The sequence below is a fragment of the Salvelinus sp. IW2-2015 genome, linkage group LG11 (assembly GCF_002910315.2).
Source record: "Salvelinus sp. IW2-2015 linkage group LG11, ASM291031v2, whole genome shotgun sequence".
Classification (NCBI taxonomy): Eukaryota; Metazoa; Chordata; class Actinopteri; order Salmoniformes; family Salmonidae; genus Salvelinus; species Salvelinus sp. IW2-2015.
Window position 1 is genome coordinate 17,631,114 of NC_036851.1, and position 23,165 is coordinate 17,654,278.

General features: G+C 43.2%; 1 protein-coding gene across 2 annotated transcripts in view; it reads right to left on the bottom strand.

Moving 5' to 3' along the window:
• Window positions 1-23,165, bottom strand: part of LOC111969935 (chemokine-like protein TAFA-1) — a 282,898-nt gene that overhangs the window by 12,490 nt on the left and 247,243 nt on the right. The window contains exons 3-5 of one of the 2 annotated variants that reach the window (XR_011480559.1): window positions 21,472-21,612; window positions 3,995-4,119; window positions 2,311-2,401 (exon numbers count right to left, since the gene is read on the bottom strand). Coding sequence is in view for 1 of the 2 variants with exons in the window: in XM_023996334.2 (XP_023852102.1) it covers window positions 3,995-4,119; window positions 21,472-21,612 (266 nt within the window). In the remaining variant the exon portion in view is untranslated. The remainder of the gene's footprint in view (window positions 1-2,310; window positions 2,402-3,994; window positions 4,120-21,471; window positions 21,613-23,165) is intronic. The other variant, XM_023996334.2, reaches the window with a different exon arrangement.

Consider the following 23,165-nt stretch of genomic DNA (forward strand, 5'->3'; position numbering starts at 1 on the left):
AATTGCTGCAGAATGCTGTGGTAGCCATGCTGGTTAAGTGTGCCTTGAATTCTAAGTAAATCACAGACAGAGTCACCACCAAAGCACCCCCACACCATCACACCTCCTCCTCCATGCTTCACGGTGGGAACCACACATGCGGAGATCATCCGTTCACCTACTCTCCTTCTCACAAAGACACGGCAGTTGGAACCAAAGATCTCAGACCAAAGGACACCAGTCTAATGTCCATTGCTCGTGTTTCTTGACCCAAGCAAGTCTCTTCTTATTATTGGTGTCCTTTATTAGTGGCTGCAGAAATTCAACCACGAAGGCCAGATTCACACAGTCTCCTCTGAACAGTTGATGTTGAGATGTCTGTTTTTTTATTTATAGTTTATTTTTTAAATTTAACCTTTATTTATACAGGTTTTTCTCATTGAGATAGCAATGCTTTTTCCAATAGCAGCAGGGGAACAACGTTTCAGACAAAACAACTGACATACACTAACACAACATTAAAAAAACTATAGACACACATACAGTAAAACAATTACATATTACGTAAAAAAAAAAACACGAAAGTCACTAGAAAACAGCTGTCCTAAAGACAATTACACTTGTGATATTTACATCGATCAAGTGTTAAAACTCCACCAACGTGACTAGATCATCAAATGTTCAAATGTTCAGGAGAGAATTCCAAAACCACGGAGCTGAGTACCTTAAACTATTTCTACCATGACCTGTTATAATTCTTGCTACTGTTAAAAGCAATTGAGAATGGGACCGTCATTTATATTTATATACCGACCTGATTAAAGAAGATCAGAGATAAAGTGGCATTTTACCCAGTATGGCTTTATAAATCAGTGTATACAAGTGTTTAAGCCTACACAAGGTCAATGACGACCAGCCAATGACGCTGTAGAGATCACAATGAAGTGATCAACGTTTTTGATTGGTAATGAACCTGAGGGCCGCATGATATACTGAATCAAGTGCTCTCAGGGGAGGGGTTGAGGCCTGCATATACAGTATATACTACCGTTCAAAAGTTTGGGGTCACTTAGAAATGTCCTTGTTTTTGAAAGAAAAACATTTTTTTTGTCCATTAAAATAACATCAAATCGATCAGAAATACAGTGTAGACTTTGTTAATTTTGTAAATGATTATTGTAGCTGATTTTTTATGGAATATCTACAAACAGGTACAGAGGCCCATTATCAGCAACCATCACTCCTGTGTTCATAAGGCACGTTGTGTTAGCTAATCCAAGTTTATCATTTTAAAAGGCTAAATGATCATTAGAAAACCCTTTTGTAATTATGTTAGCACTGCTGAAAACTGTTGTTCTGATTAAAGAAGCAATAAAACTGGCCTTCTTTAGACTAGTTGAGCATCTGGAGCATCATCATTTGTGGGTTTGATTACAGGTTCCAAATGGCCAGAAACAAATACCTTTCTTCTGAAACTCGTCAGTCTATTCTTGTTCTGAGAAATGAAGGCTATTCCATGCAAGAAATTGCCAATAAACTGAAGATCTCGTACAACGCTGTGTACTACTCCCTTCACAGAACAGTGAAAACTGGCTCTAACCAGAATAGAAAGAGGAGTGGGAGGCCCCGATGCACAACTGAGCAAGAGGACAAGTACAGTAGAGTGTCTAGTTTGAGAAACACACGCCTCACAATTCCTCAACTGGCAGATTAATTAAATAGTACCCGCGAAACACCAGTCTCAACGTCAACAGCAAAGAGGCGACTCCGGGATGCTGGCCTTCTAGGCAGAGTTCCTTTGTCCAGTGTCTGTGTTCTTTTGCCCATCTTAATCTTTTATTTTTATTGGCCAGTCTGAGATATGGCTTTTCTTTGCAACTCTGCCTAGAAGATCAGCATCCCAGAGTCGCCAATGATTCTATGAATCCATGTTTGTTATTTCATAGTTTTGATGTCTTCACTATTCATTATTCTTCATTATTCTACAATGTAGAAAATAGTAAAAATAAAGAAAAACCCTGGAATGAGAAGGTGTGTCCAAACTTTTGACTGGTACTGTACATGAGATCGTTTTTAAATTGTTGACGAACGTAATTTATATTGCGCGTGTTGCATCTGCTGTGTGTGTTATACTGTAATCTTCAGTGGAAGGGACAGCGCATAGTATTTGTGTCATTTTGCCTAATTATGCACATTCTGTAAACACACACAGTTGAATATTTTTCACTGAGTATTTGAATTAATCAGAAGCCATTGAACATAAGTCAGTCAGTCACACTCCTATAGTTGTTTAGTGAAGTGCACATGAAGAAAAGCTGGAGAGAGACTAACCTTTACAGAAGCAAGAATGCAGCTCAGTTTCTGTTGAAGCATCCTCTGCATTTTGCTTCCAGAGCTAAAAAGGTGAGTATGGCGCAGTGTTCTGCAAAGAGAGGGTCAAGAGAAAATGTTGATGTGGATATTTAGGAGTATATCCTTTCGTAGAGCCTTTGCCTCTGACCCTAATGAACACACATAGGATCCCTTCTTGTTCACTGACGTCAGATCACTTCTAGTACTGCACATAGTAATTGATTCATATGAGGAGTTTTTAGGACAGTGGTTCTCAAACCTCTCCTCGGGGATGGCCAGACATTTCAACATTTTGTTGTGGCCTTGAATTAGCTTACCTGATTCATGTATTCAACGGGTGCCTGGATAGGTAGTTTAAGTATCAGCTAACCACATCATATGTTTTAGCAATCTGGTGCCCGACGGCACAGTCGATGACGTGTCACGCAACCATTGGTTGATGCATGCAATGTCTGAGCAGAGGAACGCGACCAAGGATTTGATGATTAGTTGACAATTTGAATCAGGTGTGCTAGCTCTGGAATAGATCAAACACATAGGACGGTAGGGGGTCCCCAAGGAGAGGTTTGTGAACCACAGTTTTAGGAAATATGCTTGGCAACGAGAGGGTTCGTCCAAGGTTACATCCAACTTATGAAACGCACTTCACGTTGTTGTCCAAAGAATGCATCTGAGAGGCATTCTTAAAGTTTGCTTACCTTGACAGGCTGTCAAAATCGTAACATCCGGTCAACTTCTTTTCGCTTTTAGGGCTTGGAATAGCATGCAAGTATAGACTGTGTATTGCATAAGCAAGCAGAACAACCTTGAGAAACCCTGTGTGGTCTAACCTTCCCTGGCTGTTCCTGTCACCATTATCACATTAGTCTCTATTTCTATTCAGTCATGGTCACGAATCACTAAGAGAAGCGGGAGGCTGCACCCATAGAATGAATACAAATCTGCCGATCAACCTGTCACAGAGTGTTAGATGAGCTCACTTTATTCCTTTTATTATTTTCATTTCTTACGGCCGATTCTTCATCTTGTTTTTTTACACACTGCCTGGCAGTGGAAAGGCACATGCTCTTAAGTTTATCTTCTAAAAGAGTTTACCCCTTAGGCAAAAACACGCTGTTTTTCACTGCCTTGCTTACGCTTTTCTGGCGCAGGTCATTGGATATTCTGCTTACAGTTTAAAAAGCCCACCTCACTAGAACAAACACATGCACAATACGTGTCAAGTGCACACTTTATTCCCACTGAACTCTGCTTGAGTTTTGAAAATGTTCCTCATATGAAATAACAGGAGACGATTCAGGAGACGATTCAGGAGACGATTCAGGAGACGATTACCCAAATGATAGGAATGTGAAAGGAGATGAGCACCTACCACAGTATACCAGTGGATGTACCAAAGTATTTATATCAGAACTGTCTTGTCTAGCTATGGTCGCTCAGGTCCTATTTACCGCCTGATAGGTTGTTGTGGTTGTTGTTGTTTTCTAGTGAGGGCTTCTCACCACGATTCACTTAACCAACAGATTCACATAGCTTATCTGACACATCCATAGCCATTGTGAGAGAGTAGCATGTGTGTGCTGTGTTGATGTGTATATGTGATGTGTGTGTGCTGTGTTCAGTGTGATGTGTGTGTTTGTCTAGGGCCATAGCAGAGTCTCACCCTTGTGGTCTTGATCTTGTTCCCAGAGGAGCACATCCATCCAGAGTTATCAGGCAGAGTCTTACACTCCTCTCCTTCCAGACACGGCTCCATCTCACACCACCACTTCCCAATCACAATGGACGCTGCCGGGGGGGGAGAGAGAGACAGAGAGAGAGGGCTGAGTCCAACCTGTCATTACACACAATATTGGTACACAGGCGTGGGCAACAGACACAAACACATTGAGGATAATTCCAGCTTTTCAGTATGATGAAAAAGTCCTCAAGTGAACAGACTATGGTGATAAGACCCACACGTTTCTAAATGAATGTTTTCTCATCCTTCCTCGCTCAGAGCAATTTGTACAGTTTGTGAAATGAATCTCGCTGTTGACAATAATGTCTTGCCCAAACAGTGATTAATCATTATTTTGTTTTGATATAGTAGCATTGCATGGAGAAGCAGTAATCTTATTTTTAATCAAAACTAATTGCCTCTCATTAACATCTACAAAATACATCCTCTAGCTATTAGACAAAACAAATAAGGTTCTTTCCCGTCTTCTCATCGAGATGTTGGAGTGTTTGTGTGTGTGAACGTCTGCCTGTGCGCGTGCACCTATTGCATGTCTACCACAGGAATTCACAAAGTGGTTTCTGTGACATTCAGACTTAGAAAGTATGTGCTTTGTGTCACCCATCTGCCGTTATGCATCTGTTTTCAGTGATAGAAATGTCTTGTATAGAACCTTCATTCCCATTGAAGGCAATGAGCCAGTCTGGTGTTTGTCCTGCATGATCTTCTTTTCACCCAGAAATGTACTACTGTACTTATAATTTTTTTATTTTAAATGCACATGTTTAGCATTAGATTGAATGCATCTCTTTGCTTAGCTTACCTTCCTAAAGTTTTTTCATTCCCCTCTTATGACTGGGAGCAGTATTGAGTAGCTTGGATGAATAAGGTGCCCAGAGTAAACTGCCTGCTACTCAGTCCCAGAAGCTAAGATATGCATATTATTAGTAGATTTGGATAGAAAACACTCTGAAGTTTCTAAAATGATGTCTGTGAGTAAAACAGAACTCATATGGCAGGCAAAAACCTGAGAAGAAATCCAACCAGGAAGTGGGAAATCTGAGGTTTGTAGGTTTGCCTATCCTATATACAGTGTCTATGGGGTCATATTGCACTTCCTAAGGCTTCCACTAGATGTCAACAGTCTTTAGAACCTTGTTTTATGCTTCTACTGTGAAGGATGAGGGAATGAGAGCTGATTGAGTCATGGGTCTGGCAGAGTGCCCTCGGCTCACTCAGGCGCGCCCCCGTGAGAGTTAGCTGCGTTCCATCGCATTTCTACAGACAAAGGAATTCTCCGGTTGAAACATTATTAAAGATTTATGTTAAAAACATCCTAAAGATTGATTCTATACATCGTTTGACATGTTTCTACGAACTGTAACGGAACTGTTTGACTTTTCGTCTGACCTGCGCGTCATCAATTTGGATTTTGGAACTAAACGCGCGAACAATAAGGAGGTATTTGGACATGAATTATGGATGTTATCGAACAAAACAAACATTTATTGTGGAACTGCGATTCCTGGGAGTGCATTCTGGATGAAGATCATCAAAGGTAAGTGAATATTTATAATACTATTTCTGACTTCAGTTGACTCCACAACATGGCGGATATCTGTATGGCTTGTTTGGGCTCTGAGCGCTGTACTCAGATTATAGCATGGTGTGCTTTTTCCGTAAAGTTTTTTTGAAATCTGACACCGTGGTTGCATTAAGGAGAAGTTTATCTAAAGTTCCATGAATAATACTTGTATCTTTTATCAATGTTTATTATGAGTATTTCTGTAAATTGATGTGGCTCTCTGCAAAATCACCGGATGTTTACTGAACATAACGCGCCAATGTAAACTAAGATTTTTGGATATAAATATGAACTTTATCGAACAAAACATACATGTATTGTGTAACCTGAAGTCCTATGAGTGTCATCTGATGAAGATCATCAAAGGTTAGTGATTCATTTTATCTCTATTTCTGCTTTTTGTGACTCCTCTCTTTGGCTGGAAAAATGGCTGTGTTTTTCTGTGACTAGGTACTGACCTAACATAATCGTAAAGCCTTTTTGAATTCGGACACTGTGGTGGGATTAACAGCAAGTTTATATTTAAAATGGTGTGAAATACTTGTATGTTTGAGGAATTTTAATTATGAGATTTCTGTTGTTTGAATTTGGCGCACTTTCACTTTCCCGTTAACGGGATCTCAGCCATATGAAGTTAACTAGATAGGATTGGAAGTTTGAATGTCTGAGTCAAGATAGACATATTGGGGTCTTCCAACTCACATCCTGTTTCACCTTTCTGGTAAAGTTTTTCTGTAGTCTGTGTAACCAAGGTTACAGGGTAGCAAGTCTTTGTAAGCACCTCTTCAAAAATGCAGGGCACAGTAAAGCTCCTGTGCATTGTGGTACAAACTGTAGCAACATACGGAGCAAGAACAGGCTGAACTGTAGCCTACTTTTCAAACACTGGACACATAAACATTCCGAGAAGAACTGACTCATACAGTCGCTGCATTGGCTTTATAGAAACCACAGAGACTCCTCAGTGAAGTATCAGCAATCCCAGGCTGACGCTTCCCCTCCTCCTAAAGATGTCCTAACCGTGTGCTGAAGCTACCAGAGCTAGCAGAGCCCAGAGCAAAGCGTTATCTTCCTCCGCACACCAACCAAACACACATTAACCATAGGCTCCCCCGTGGCTGTTCACCACATACAGCAATTACCACACACTCATCTGTCATATCTCTTTCTCTCTCTCTCTCTCTCTCCGTCTTTCTAACACACAGTGTAGCTTCAGTAAATATGCATCCCATCTTAATCACACAGCAATCCCATGTGTGATGGCAGGAAACATTATCTCACCATGAGGTCTTTCTGAGATGCTGCAATGTTTGTTTCCATGCTATTCTAGTTAAGCCAGGGCTGAGCTGGACAAACACCATCAACTGTATAAAGTCTGGTGCTCCAGGCTCTGATCGTTTTGTGCTGCAATGAGCCTGTTTTCTATTTACCTCCTGATTTTTGTTATGAACAGCAGAACCTGGAAACATTGAGAAGGATTTATATTCAACACTTTGAATGCAGAATCCACTGAATTGAAAATGGTAAAGTAATACCATTTATTTATTTATTTGGAATGGAAAAGAGAGAGACAGAGAGGGAGAAAAGAGAAGGAGAGAGAGGGAGAGCTGAGATTAAAATGCTGCCTCACCAGAGGGGTTGAAAGATGACCTATAATTTGCATGAAAGATGAATGGTATTTACTATACTCCACGAAACATTGATTTCTCCTCACATTGTGTGCTGAGCGTCTACATCTGTGTTAGTCATTTCTATAGGGCCAGTCAATTGTAGGTGCCTGTCAAACATGTCTCAGAGACACTAACTCTGCCCTCATTATAAACAGCATAATGGCTTTCTGTGCAAGATATATAAATAGCTCCAAGTCATTTCTACCACCGTTACAGTACCTTAGAGACAAGATGTCTATTGATAAGACAGTGGCAGACAGTGGCAGACTTCTCCATCTAATTCATAAGGTCATCATCGTAAAAGCTAAACTGATACAATTTGAACCCAACTTAAATAGCAGGCCTTAACTTGGCAGCCCTTCTGTGTGATCCAGTATGTGTAGGGAGTAAGAGAGCCACAGGGGCTAAAGGAGAGGCTCAGGGTTAATATGGAGCTCCAGATCCATTGAATCCAGGCCAGGACATCTCTCTCTTAGTGACCATGGCAGCTGGAAAAGTTCCATTCTATGGGCTTGGATCCATTCCTCACTACCCAGCGGTCCACTCCACCCCTACCTCCCCCTTTCCTACTTCCAACACTAAAGTCACAACCACAGCGACTTCATGACCCCTCCTGTTTCCCCTCCTCTCCTGACGAGAACTATGGAGGGGATGTGGATTATTATAGCAGGACGGTGGTCCCTGGGTAAATGACCTACAGTGCAAGGCCTGGTCATCACAAAAATGTCTGTCTGTCTGTCATACTTATTTTGCCTCTATGGCCTATTTATTGTCTTACCTCCCTAATCTTACTACATTTGCACACACTGTACATACACTTTTTCTATTGTGTTATTGACTGTACATTTGTTTATCCCATGTGTAACTCTGTGTTGTTGTTTTTGTCGCGCTGCTTTGCTTAATCTTGGCCAGGTCACAGTTGTAAATGAGAACTTGTTCTCAACTGGCATACCTGGTTAAATAAAGGTGAAATAAAATAAAATATTATTGGCACAATCATGATGGATCAAATTCTGCATTAGAGGTCTTCACGGGACAAAAACGTTTTCTATGTCACGGGTCTGAGAGTCTGATATGATTGTCATGGGTCTCGGGTATGTGTAATTTTAACTGACTTGTAGTGTCAGTCAATTAACTGACTTAATTGACTGACACTACTCTGAGTAAGTGAGTGAGTGAGTGACACGGAGAGCAGGGTGTAACGATCGTCTTCGGGAGAAAGAGAGGAGGACCAAAGCGCAGCATGGTAACCTCAAACAAAACATATAAACATACAAAGCAAACTATGGTCAGGGCGTGACAGTACCCCCCCTCCCCCCCCAAGTGCGGATCCGGCGCAAGCCTGAACCTATAGGGGAGGTCTGGGTGGGCATCTGTCCGCGGTGGCGGCTCTGGCGCTGGACGTGGACCCCACTCCACCATTGTCATTACCCGCTTCCGTGGCCTCCTAGGACGGCGACCCTCGCCGCGACCTAGGATTGGCAACCCCTACTAAATGGCACCACTGGACTGAGGGGCAGCTCCGGACTGAGGGCAGCTCCGGACGAGGGGCGCTCGGACTGAGGGGCAGCCTCGGACTGAGGGGCAGCTCCGGACTGAAAGGCAGCTCCGGACTGAAGGCAGCTCCGACTGAAGGGCAGCTCCGGACTGAAGGGCAGCTCCGGACTGAAGGCAGCTCCGGACTGAGGCGCAGCTCCGGACTGAGGGGCAGCTCAGGACTGAGGGGCAGCTCCGGACTGAGGGGCAGCTCCAGACTGAGGGCAGCTCCTGACTGAGGGGCAGCTCCTGACTGGCGGACGGCTCTGGCGGCTCCTGACTGGCGGGCGGCTCTGGCGGCTCCTGACTGGCGGGCGGCTCTAGCGGCTCCTGACTGGCGGGCGGTCTGGCGGCTTCTGACTGGCGGCGGCCTGCGGCTCCTGACTGGCGGGCGGCTCTGGCGGCTCCTGACGGGCGGCTCAGGCGGCGCTGACAGACGGGCGCTCAGGCGGCGGCTGGACAGACGGGCAGCTCAGGCGGCGGCCTGGACAGACGGGCGCTCCAGCAGGCTGGACAGATGGGAGCTCAGGCGGCGCTGGACAGACGGGGAGACTCTGGCTGTTGAAGCGCACAGTAAGGCCTGGTGCGTGGTGCCGGAACTGGTGGTACCGGGCTGGGGACAACGCACCACTGGGCGAGTGCGGGGAGCAGGAACAGGGCATACTGGACCCTGGAGACGCACAGTAGGCTTTGTGCGTGGTGCTGGAACTGGTGGTACCGGACTGGGGACACGCACCACTGTGCGAGTGCGGGGAGGAGGAACAGGGCGTACTGGCTCTGCAGATGCACAGGAAGCCTGGTGCGTGGTGTTGGCACTGGTGGTATTGGGCTGGTGCGAGGGGCTGCCACAGGCGGACTGGTGCGTGGAGAAGGCACCGGATAGATCGGACCGTGGAGGCACACTACAGGTCTCGAGCATCGAGCCTGCCCAACCCTACCTGGCTGAATGCTCCCCGTAGCCAGGCCAGTGCGGCGAGGTGGAATAGCCCGCACTGGGCTGTGCTGGCGAACCGGGGACACCATGCGTAGGGCTGGTGCCATATACACCGGCCCGAGGAGACGCACTGGAGACCAGATGCATAGAGCCGGCTTCATGGCACCTGGCTCGATGCCCACTCTAGCCCGGCCGATACGAGGTGCTGCTATGTACCGCACCGGCTATGTCTGCTTACCGGGGACACCGTGCGCATCTCTGCATAACACGGTGCCTGCCCGGTCGCTCTCTCTCCACGGTAAGCACGGGGAGTTGGCTCAGGTCTCCTACCTGGCTTAGCCACACTCCCCGTGTGCCTCCCCCCAATACATTTTTGGGGCTGCCTCTCTGGCTTCCAGCCGCGCTTTCGTGCAGCCTCATCATACCACCGCCTCTCCGCTTTCGCTGCCTCCAGCTCAGCTTTGGGGCGGCGATACTCACCAGCTTGTACTCAGGGTCCCTTGCCGTTCAGAATCTCCTCCCAAGTCCATTTCTCCAGATATCGCTGGTTCTCCTGTTGCTGCCCGTTACCACGCTGCTTGGTCCTTTGGTGGTGGGTGTTTCTGTTACGATCGTCTTCGGGAGAAAGAGAGGAGGACCAAAGCGCAGCGTGGTAAGTGTTCATGATGATGTTTTTAATTAAACTCAGAACACTAAACAAAACAATAAACGATGTGAACAAACTAAACAGTACCGTGTGGCGACAAACACTGACACGGAAGACAAACACCCACAAACCAAAAGACAAAACAGGCTACCTAAATATGGTTCCCAATCAGAGACAACGACTAACACCTGCCTCTGATTGAGAACCATATCAGGCCAAACACAGAAACAGACAAACTAGACATACAACATAGAATGCCCACTCAGATCACAACTTGACCAAACAAAACATATAAACATACAAAGCAAACTATGGTCAGGGCATGACACAGGGAGAAGATAGCTGCCAAAGCTAGGTTATTTATCATTCAATATGATTACATCGTACCTGTCTTGACTGCATCAAACCAGGAGAAGCTAGTTAAGCTAGCTAGCTAGGCTAATTCAGGCTGCATGCACTTTCTCGTCCTACACAGTCACAAATAACAACATCTCATTTCAGAATATTAAGTAGCAGCCTACCATTTGGCTCTTGGTTGTTGTAGCCTATCCTCAGTGGTGGAAAAAGTACCCAATTGTCATACTTGAGTAAATGTAAAGATACCTTACTAGAAAATGACTCAAGTAAAAGTGAAAGCCACCCAGTAAAATAATAAAGTAACCCAGTAAAATACTACTTGAGTTAAAGTCTAAAAGTATTTGGTTTTAAGTAAACTTAAGTATAAAAAGTTAATGTAATTGCTAAAATATACTTAAGTATCCAAAGCTACAGTAAAAGTATGAATAATTAAAAATTCCTTATATTAGGCAAATCAGACAGCACAATTGTATTTTTTATTTTATTTACGGATAGCCAGAGGCACACTCCAACACTCAGAAATAATTTACAAACAAGGTATTTGTGCTTAGTGATTCTGCCAGATCAGAGGCATTAGGTAAAACCAGGGATGTTCTCTTGATAAGTGTGTGAATTGGACCATTTTCTGTCCTGCTAAGCATTCAAAATGTAACAAGTACTTTTGGCTGTCAGGGAAAATGTATGGAGTAAAAAGTACATTATTTTCTTTAGGAATGTAGTGAAGTAAAAGTAAAAGTAGTCAAAAATATAAATAGTAAAGTACAGATAGCCCCAAAAACGAATTAAGTAGTACTTTAAAGTATTTTTACTTAAGTACTTTACACCACTGCCTATCCATCTCCTTCAACTTTTAATTCCATAATTTTAATTCCATGTTCCATTGATTATATATCTCCTAACTTTTGCCACACATGGAGGCTCCATGACTGTAGCCTATTGCTGCTTTGATGACGTATGATTGGCCAACAACAACAACAAGCTACACGTGCCACACGTCACTCTGAAAAGCAAGAGCAGCAGAATCAATTATACAATTTCTCTCTTTCTACTGCTGCAGTCGCGTTTGGATCTGTATGGATCCTTCTGGACAAGTCAGTTAAAACTACACATACCTGAGACCTGTGACAATCATATAAGATCCGACTCAGAGCGTGACAATACTTAGAATTCTGGATTCGGACCCCCTTGGTACAAGTGGATCCGTGAAGACCTCTGTTCTACATGACAGATCTCTTAAAGCATAATCCACCTTTACATTGAGGTTAATAAGAACAAGTTCTTATTTACAATGATGGCCAGTGACGACTGGGAAGTGCGGTGCAATAAATACATGAACAAAAAAACATTGAAATCATAGGACAAGACAGACATCACAACACAGAAGCACAGGGACATTATGACAAACACAAAGTCAATACAGAACAACATGGGCCAGCATCCCTGTGTAACGCTTTCATGACCTTGTAGAGACCAATTGTGTTAGTCATTTCATCGAATTGAGGCTGTTCTGAGGGCAAAAGGGGGTGCAAGTCAATATTAGGAAGGTGTTCTTAATGTTTTGTACACAGTGTAGAACGCATATGATGAGACGTGTAAAGGGAAAACATGGCAGAATGATAAAGCATGTCTAGATTCTCAAGGGCTCCCTTGCATGCTGACCTGTAGATGACATCCCCATAGTCAAGCATCCACACAGGGGTAGTTACAGTGTGTGATAGATTGAACCTAACACATGTCTGACAGGTAACACAATGTAACACAATGTTTGAACACCTTGACAGATGAGCGAACATAATTGAATGTTGTCCCAGTTGAGTTTTGAGGGCATGCCTGAAGTTTCAATGGATAGTTAAAGCTGCAATGTGTACATTTTTGGGTGACCCGACCAAATTCACATAGAAAGTTATAGATCTGTCATTCTCAATGAAAGCACGTCTAAGCAGCGGTAGATATGTTCTATCTGCGATATTTCTATGCTTCGCGTTCTTAAGTTTTGTTTTTGAGTATTTTACTTTAGGTTTTGTACACCAGTTTCAAACAACTGAAAATACATTATTTTTGGTTATTGAAAATATATTTCACAGCAGTTTAGATGGCACAATGATTCTCTACACTATACATGGAATGGACTTACTTGAAATGAATCAAGCCAAAAATTAAAATGTTCCAATGTTTTTTTCCTATGTCTTGGCTTTCCTGCAGGTGTTGGGGGTATGGATCAATAGTTTACACTGGATAACGGGGAACTCTCCCTGCCTCCCTCTGCCTCTCTCTAACGCCCCTCTGGCCCTCCAGTGCCCCTCTGTCTGGCACCATGTCCCTCCAGCCTCTAATAGTCAGCAGCACTCTTCTACTCTCCAATCAATCTACAGTACCCCAACAATCGGTGTCTGTGTCTCTAATCCATCACTCATTTATTTCCAAATCAATCAGTCATGGGAGTCCTATCTCACCAGACCAGTAACAAACCCCCAAACTGGGTATAATGAGCTGATTGTTTTAATGAAGAGGCCTGATCAGTCCTTACACAGAGAGATGAGCCTGGCTGAAGTCCCAGGGATACTAGCCATTTTGTAATGGCAGTAATAAGGCTGGGGAAGGTCAACAGAGCTGGAATAATGACGCCAGTGTGTGATGATTGAGGGGCCGAGACAGAGACCCTAGATCTGAGGTCAGTTTCACAAGCCATTATTTTTTTATTAATCGCTGCTCTGCACAGTACCAGACTGGCTCTTGATTAGCTATACAGACACTATTGTTTGGCCTCTCAATTATTACATGTCCAATATTTTACACTCATAATGACTACCCAGGGACTACAGCCTGTATTTATGGAATGTGAAAAGTGTATATTTGCGTGTGTGAGTAATGTATGTGTATGTGCTTCTGATAGTGTTTTTTTTCTTGAAGTGTGCCCGAGTGGTCGTTGTAGAACTGTATCACCTCTGGTGAGAGTTTTTTAATTTCCCATGACTTGTCAATTGTAACCTGTACAATTGCTATTGCAAAAAGAATGTTGACAATGGATGGAACTTTAAAGTGTCCAGACGTGAAGTAGTATATGCAGAGCGTGGAACACAAAGAATAGCCCTGGCTGGCTGAATGACTGGCTGAGCACTTCCTGTCTTGTCAGTTGAATTGTCAAGTGTCCAATGATGTCCGCTTTTGCGGAAGAGTTTGGCGGAATGCAACAAAGTTGGAGGACGTTAGCTACCTGGTTCCGTTCAATAGTAAATAAAAATACATTAAAAAAACTCTGACTCATGCAGCCTTTAGTATTTGTACAGTTTTTACTTTGCTCCTGTCGGCGGGCGTGCAGCAAGAGAGGAGGCATTGTTTTTCTACAGGAGCTACAGCTCTGTTCTGCTGACCTTGTATTGGCACCAGGTTGAGGCCTTGCAGGCTTACTCATCACAAGTGGGTCTATAACTGAGTAAAGCATGCTGGGAAAGACAGAAGTCTTCCAATAAGTGAATTTGATGTTCATTTTGTGTGACTTTGTTTAGATGTCATTGGATTTAGACTTTGCACTGTCAACCGTGAGGCAAGGTAATCGTGGAAAGCCAGGTCTGAAGCATTGTTTTAACGCATCCACACACACACACACACACAGCCAGCACAAGTGTGTGTGTATAAAGAATGCATCTCCTCTGTATAGTCTGAGCAGTGTGTACAGTAGAAGAAAATTATTTTATTCTTGCCTTTCTTGATGATCCTGCTGCATCATATTATGAAATGCATTGAGTATACCAAACATTAAGAACAGCTTTGTAGTATTGAGTTGTACCACCTTTTGCCCTCAGAACAGGCTCAATTCGTCGAGCATGGACTCTACAAGGTGTCGAAAGCGTTCCACAGGGATGCTGGCCCATGTTGACTCGAATGCTTCCACAGTTGTGTCAAGATGGCTGGATGTCCTTTGAGTGGTGGAATATTCTTGATACACACGGGAAACTGTTGAGTGTGAAAAACCCAGCAGCGTTGCAGTTCTTGACACAAACCGTTCAAAGGCACTTAAATATTTAGTCTTGCCCATTCAACCTCTGAATGGCACCCATACACAATCCATGTCTCAATCGTCTCAAGGCTTCTATATCCTTCTTTAACATGTCTCCTCTCCTTCATCTACACGGATTGGAGCGGATTTAACAAGTGACATCAATAAGGGATCATAGCTTTCACATGGATTCACCTGGTCAGCCTATGTCATGGACAGAGCAGATGTTCTTTATGTTTTGTATACTCAGTATATGTAGCATGTCACATCTTCAGATATAATGAAGTAAGTATTCTCTTTGAAACATTGATATCACTAATGATGGTAATGGCCTTGCGTAGTCTTTTGAAGGGCCTTTTTTAACTATGTAGTTTAGTCCGAGTGCTTTTGATATTCTGTAGCTATTTAGATGGTTCTTTTGATCAGCAGAGTGTGTGGAGGAATCAGGCATCTCTTTCCACCCTTGAAGTAGCTAGCGTCCATGTGTCGTTTCCCCCTGGACGTTGCTCAAATGTACCATGACAACCTGTCATGCTCAGTATTACTCGCCCACAGCCAAACAGAAGGGTTTATTCTCCATCAGTGGCTAGCACCACACTTAATATGCCCAAGAGGGAAAATAAATGTGTGTCTGTGTGTGTACTGTACAGTATGTGTATGAGAGAAAGTGTGTGTGTATTGCTTGTGACAAGAGATCATCACTGTTACAGTATAAATAGTATGTGCGCTGTCTGTGGCAGGGTGCAAACAGCATTTCTGGACGTGTGTGTGTGTTGTGTGTGTGTGTGTGTGTGTGTGTGTGTGTGTGTGTGTGTGTGTGTGTGTGTGTGTGTGTGTGTGTGTGTGTGTGTGTGTGTGTGTGTGTGTGTGTGGTGTGTGTGTGTAAAAAGTATGTGTACAGTGTTTGTGCGCTTGCATTTATCATAGCCGGATAAAGGCAGTGGTGCAGTGACAGGCGCCTAATTTGAGCATATTGCATTGTCCTAGCCATGGGCTGTGAGAAATAAGCCTGAGTGTTTGACTTGTTAAAAGGGATGTTCCTCACTAAAAGCCTTGTTGGCCCTGACATAACTGGGACGTAGTTCTACTTGTCAAAGCTAATAATCAATTCCCATGCAGGGATAAGCTTACAGCACTCCCCCACCAAGTATGTGAGGCACCAGCCTCCAACACAAGCACCACATTCCCATGCATTAATAAATACCCCAATCATTTACCAATCCCAGAGGAAGAATCACACAAATACACATCTCGCATATCCACAAAAGAGTAAATATTACATATAAAAGAATGTAACTGTAACTGTTTAATCTTAATGCAGTCCTTTTTCTCTGTTCTGTTTAGGGGTTTGCCTGGTTTGATGCTAATGACAGTTAATACAACCAGGATGCTGTCTCAAAGGAGAGTAATCGATCTCTACGTCTTGCCACTCAGTACAGGACTTGGTGCACGTGTAGGGAAGATAGGGTGCTGAGTGTGTGTGTGTCTGTGTCTAAGTATCACGGCCGTTTAAAGGAGTGGACCAAGGCGCAGCCTTAATTTGAATCCATTCTTCTATTTATTAAACAAAGAACACTTAACAAACTCACAAAACAAGCAAACGTGAAGCCAACATAGTGCTCACAGGCAACTAAACAAGGACATCTACCCACAAAACCAACTTGGAAAATGGCAACCTAAATAGGCTCCCCAATCAGAGACAACGATAAACAGCTGTCTCTGATTGCGAACCGACTCAGGCCACCATAAACCTACATACCCCGAGACAATACAAAATCCCCATAGATAACCAAAAAACCTAGACAGGACAAAACCCCCTAGACAATCCAAAAACTAAACAAACCACCCCTTGTCACACCCTGACCGAACCAAATAATAAAGAAAGCACATATAACTAAAGTCAGGGCGTGACACTATGGGACAAACACAGCAGGTATCCACTGGAGGGTAAGATGAGCCCGGCTGGGTAGCAGCATCGTTACTCATCGTAGATGCAGCATTAATAATTGGAGACCTGGGGATGAGTTCCATCTGGGCCAGCGTACCCCACCATGCCCCACCCCACCACTGAGGGGACAGTCACGGGACATTGACCACACAGGTCTATAATATCTCACAGAGTTGAACAGGGGCCCGCAGGCTCCACACAAACAACTTTCAGAGAGAGTTCACACACTAGTTTTAACACTTTCATTGATTTTCCTTGATTGCGGACTCTTTTGTTACCTGTGAATTGCAGCAACTGGTTCTATTCCCTGAGCCGACTAGGTAAAAAAAATCTGTCTATGTGCCCTTGAGCAAGGCACTTAACCCTAATTGCTCCTGTAAGTCACTCTGCATAAGAGCGTCAGCTAAATGACAAAAATGTAAATGCAATGTTATGATCATCTGAGTACAAAATGGCATCTGTTTTTCTCTGTAATTTCACCTGGTTCTATGAAAGAGGGATAGGCACCACTGGCATGCTCCCTCCCTCCTTCTGGGGTGCTGTGGTGCTCATTGCTGGAACATCGCTGCTCAGTGACTTGTCAGTTCCATTTCCATCCCCTCTCTCTATATAACAGGCTGTTAATTAATACAGTAACAGGTACAGGGATTCTTTTGTCACTGCAGGAGCCAGGAGCACCGAGGCATGAAGTGTGAGCATCTCCCAGCCCTCCCTTCCCTCCTCTGCATCCCCCTATCCCCTTCTCCTACCGTCTCCATTCATTCTCCCCTCCCCACCACCTCACTCCCAATCCTCTCAACTCTCCTCATATCTTTATCATATCAAACTCTATCACACCAAGGCAATGTAAGAATATCAATCAGTCTAACATACTGCACTATATCCTTTCATTCAGGTGCGTTTTCCCTTTGTGAAATGCACTTAATAACATGCTGGGCGCGTTCCTATGCTCAGACATTGTGGATGCTTAACAGAGCTTACAACGGCTGGATAGGTGTTTGAAGGATCAGCTAAAGCAATATACAGTTGAAGTCGGAAGTTCACATACACTTAGGTTGGAGTCATTCAAACTTGTTTTTCAACCACCACAAATGTCTTGTTAACAAACTATAGTTTTGGCAAGTCGGTTAGGACATCTACTTTGTGCATGACACAAGTCATTTTTCCAACAATTGTTTACAGACAGATTATTTCACTTATAATTCACCTCATCACAATTCCAGTGGGTCAAAAGTTTAAATACACTAAGTCGACTGTGCCTTTAAGCAGCTTGGAAAATTCCAGAAAATGATGTCATGGCTTTAGAAACTTCTGGTAGGCTAATTGACATAATTTGAGTCAATTGGAGGTGTACCTGTGGATATATTTCAAGGCTTACCTTCAAACTCAGTGCCTCTTTGCTTGACATCATGGGAAAATCAAAAGAAATCAGCCAAGACCTCAGAAACAATATTATAGACCCCCACAAGCCTGGTTCATCCTTGGGAGCAATTTCCAAATGCCCGAAGGTACCAGGTTCATCTGTACAAACAATAGTACGCAAGTATCAACACCATGGGTGTCACGCCCTGACCGTAGAGAGCGTTTCATGTCTCTATTTTGGTTTGGTCAGGGTGTGATTTGGGTGGGCAGTCTATGTTTTATGTTCTATGATTTTCTATTTATATGTGTTTGGCCGGGTGTGGTTCTCAATCAGAGGCAGCTGTCTATCGTTGTCTCTGAGAACCATACTTAGGTAGCCTTTTCCCACCTGTGTTTTGTGGGAAATTATTTTCTGTGTGTGATTGTGTGCACCTCGGTTGCGTCACGGTCTTTGCTGTTTACCTGTTTGTTTTTTGGTTGTTTAGGTTTCACTTTCATTAAAAGATGTGAAACTACATGCACGCTGCGCCTTGGTCGATTTATGACAGGGAGTTTGAGGATAGCGAGCGTGACAATGGGACCACGCAGCCGTCATACCGCTCAGGAAGAAGACTCGTTCTGTCTCCTAGAGATGAATGCACTTTGGTGCAAAAAGTGCAAATTAATCCCAGAACAACAGCAAAGGACCGTATGAAGATGCTGGAGGAAACCGGTACAAAAGTATGTGTATCCACAGTAAAACGAGTCCTATATCGACATAACCTGAAAGGACGCCCAGCAAGGAAGAAGTCACTGCTCCAAAACCGCCATAATAAAGCCAGACTACGGTTTGCAACTGCACATGGGGACAAAGATTGTACTTTTTGGAGAAATGTCCTCTGGTCTGATGAAACAAAAATGGAACTGTTTGGCCATATTGACCAGGAGGCCTGCAAGCCGAAGAACACCATCCCAACTGTGAAGCACGGGAGGTGGCAGCATCATGTTTTGGGGATGCTTTGCTGCAGGAGGGACTGGTGCACTTCACAAAATAGATGGCATCATGAGGCGGGGGAAATTATGTGGATATATTGAAGCAACATCAAGACATCAGTCAGGAAGTTAAAGACTGGTTGCAAATGGGTCTTCCAAATGGACAATGACCCCAAGCATACTTCCAAAGTTGTGGCAAAATGGCTTAAGGACAACAAAGTCAAGGTATTGGAGTGGCCTACACAAAGCCCTGACCTCAATCCTACTGAAATTTTGTGGGTAGAACTGAAAAAGCGTGTGCGAGCAAGGAGGCCAACAAACCTGACTCAGTTACACCAGCTCTGTCAGGAGGAATGGGCCAAAATTCACCCAACTTATTGTGGGAAGCTTGTGGAAGGCTACCCAAAACGTTTGACCCTGTCACGCTCGTTGATGGAAGGATCGGACCAAGGTGCAGTGTGGTAGGCTAACATCTTACTTTTATTAAAATGAACACCGAAAAACAACTAAATACAAAACGAACATAAAGTTCTGCAGGCTACACAGCAACGATACAAAATCAAGATCCCACAAACTAAGGTGGAAAAAAGGCTGCCTAAGTAGAAATTAAAGCTGAAATAAATAATTCTCTCTACTATTATTCTGACATTTCACATTCTTAAAATAAAGCGGTGATCCTAACTGACCTAAGACAGGAATTGTGAAAAACTGAGTTTAAATGTAATTGGCTAAGGTGTATGTAGACTCCCGACTTCAACTGTATGTCATAGTAATTTGTCAGTCAATGACACAGTTGATGACATGGCACGCAACCATTGTTTGTTACGTCACATCGCCTTAGCTGTGGAACACGCCGGCTTTCTTAAATTTAGTAACTCACCAAGTTCGGAGTCCTTAGCCTTAGGAGCTCAGTTCAGAACTTTCAAAAAGTTTACGCAGTTGGTTCCAAGGATTAATTTGCTTAGCTTTGTCTGTCTCATGTGTCAGATGTAGCTAAACAAGCCTATGAAATGGATTGAAGAGGGCAGACATACGCCTCCTCATAGTATCGTCATTCATGATGAAGACTGTGTCGTTCCTTTGTGAGGGCAGCCTAGATTACTTTGATCTTTGAGGAGTTTGAGGTGAAATAATAAACTGCATCAGGATAAATTAGTTCTGAAGAACCTAACTTCTCTGTTGTGTTCTGTTGTGTTCTGTTCTATCTCACTGGGCTTGTGACTGCCTGTGGTCCTTTACTCTGTTTCCCTGTAACTGCGTCACTCCGTTGATTATTTTCCTCAGGCATTTCAGGTGTCAGCCCAGGGGTTCCCAGACTTGTGTTTTTAATTTTTTCATTTATGAACCTAAGCTGCCTTGGGCCATGCAATATTCAACATGGGTAATTCGCATGTGCTCAGCTGTGCATCTGAGGTATTGCTTGTCTCCCACAATCCTTTGCAGCACTCACCCAGATTCGATTTAGTCTCCAATTTAGAGTGCTTTGATATTATCTTAATTGACTTCATTAGGACATTAGGAGAGTCATGCATAGAGTATATTATTTGAAACTTTTGAAGTTTACCAGTAAACTACCAGAATGTTGGCATCTTTCAAGGATCGCAGACTAGTATCGAGTGGCCCTTTTGGGATACTTCAGATTATCACAGGTGTAATTATCTCTGCCCCTCTGTGTGGCCTTATCACATGTAAACTATATGAAATAATTCAATAACATTATTTTTTTATAAAAAAATGGAACGACAAAGCTGTAAAACATTATCGTAAATATAAAACATCAACACCCTTGGTCGTTTAATATGAGGATTTCAGCATGAAATATCCTTCATATTTTCTTTTACACTGATTTATTTTACTATGTCAATATGTACTTGTTGCAAATGTTGTGGCGTCAAACTGGTGACAGTTGTGAAAAAAGTCAATAGTTGGACAATTTGCAAAGGTAATTGAAAATAGTGCCTTTGTCCTTTCATTAATTAGACTATTTTATCTTGAACAATATGGTGTATCTACATGGACAATATGGACGAGATATAAAAATGAATAGTATATATGACTACATTTTTTGAAAGGTATTCAAGTATAAATTACCTACATTTCTACAGATTGCCATAGATTTTCAGTTAATTACTAAAATTACTGAAGATTCCAGTAACGTGGGTAAAATACCGGTAGCTTTGCAACCCTACTTGTGCAAGAATGAACCGCATTAGGTAGAAAGCTGTTGAAACACCTCAGCGTGTGGCAGTCTCATTCAAAAGTGTGTAAAAGCCAGCAATATTGTAATTCCAATCAGCTATAAATGATTTTAAAAAGGTACCTCTACACTACATTTAGAGAAGTACTTCTTTTTAGAATGTTAAGCCATATGTGATATTAAAAAGTGAAAAACATGCTATGAACATGTCCTTACCATCCACACAGGAGGGTTTGTTGCGTGTTGTCCCGGCCACCTTTCCCGGTAGACAGGAGCACTTGACAGTCTGGGAGCGCTCCTCGATACGGTTCTTATTACAGCACCGGTGGGCTGCGATCACCTCACACGTACCTCCTTCTGAGGACACAGACAGAGGGACAGAGACACGTGGTTAGCCGACACATGGAGCTGAGGAGTTTGGTTGGTTAATTACTGTGGAACATATACTACAACGTCAAGAGTAGGGTTAATGTTCGATGATGTTTGGTATATGTACAAAATGGTGTTAGAAATGAAATAGATCCCTGATGTGAATTCTATATAGAACAAATTATCGACAGTGTGCTATAAAAATACATTGTACTAAATAGGCCCATAATGCTTTTTAAAATGAGTTTCTATGGTTACTCACTTCATCTTTTTAAATGACTACATTTATCTGAGGGTAAATACCTTTCTGTTGTTTTTAACAACCTGAACTTAATTAAATCATGAGTTCATATAATCACATAGTACACATTTAAAAAATACTGCTGAAAATAAATGTAAGGCACATAACATGCAATTACTATGTTATCCTCTTCACCACAGCATGCGCTGCAAATTGCCCCTAGAGGCATTTAGATGATTCTAATTTGACTCTCAGGGTGTTCCTCAATCCATTACAAATCACTCCCTGATGAGGAAATCATGCTCTGCTCTTGCATTAATGTGGCTCTCCTTGCATCTCTGAGAGCCTGCATATGATAATCATCTGTTCCAGTAGGTTCAGGAGTGAAGGCCTGGAGAAACTGAGAAATTAAATCTCATTATTACAACACACACCAGGCCTTAACCAGGCTGACTGGGTTAAACCAGCCTCCACTAACAATGGCTCTCCTACAGAGGTGACATCATTTACAACAACTGCAGCACAATGGACCTCGTTGTGACAAAAGAGGGTGTCAAAATAATGTGGAGGAGAAATGTGCCACTGATGGGTCAAAGTAACAATAGGGATCACCCTGGGGAGCGAGGGGCTGATGGAGCCTAGGGACGTCCCTCCTCTCCAAAAAAATGGAGAGAGGAGAATGGAGAGAGGATGGATAGAGAGAGAGAGGGCAGGGGCCTGCCAGAGCCCCGACTGGGCCGCTGAGTAATGAGCGAGCCACTGGAAGTGCCCCTTTCACATAGTTATAAAGTGGCGTGCTAATGCAGCCAGCGGAGCTGCAGGAGAGGGGCCCTCCATCACCGTGTGGCCCTCTCCTCACGCCCCGGGAAAAACTCTTCATCTTCCTCTGACAGCCATCACCACAGACACCATCGTCCAACAATTAAACTGGAGCTCACAGAGGAGAGAAGAGAGGGATGATCAGAGGGAGAATAGGTAAAAGGGAGCCCAATAACTTTTCCTCTTTTGTAGCAGTGTGATTTTCTTCATGGCGGTATTGCATTTTAAACATGGTGGTAAAATCGTTATATTGTCTTATTGGAGGATGGCTGTGTAAATGTTTGAAGTGGCTGGATCTTGAAAAAAATATCTGAGCTGAGCTTGGTAACACTATTCTGTTCACATTTTCATCAAGGTCTGCCATGCCCAGACCACAGGCAGTGGAGACTGGGATTAAAAGGAGTACATTTGCAGTTATGTTGGCCACTGCTGTCCTGCAGAATTAATGTCACTCTCCACAAGCTTAGTTTTTGATACAGTA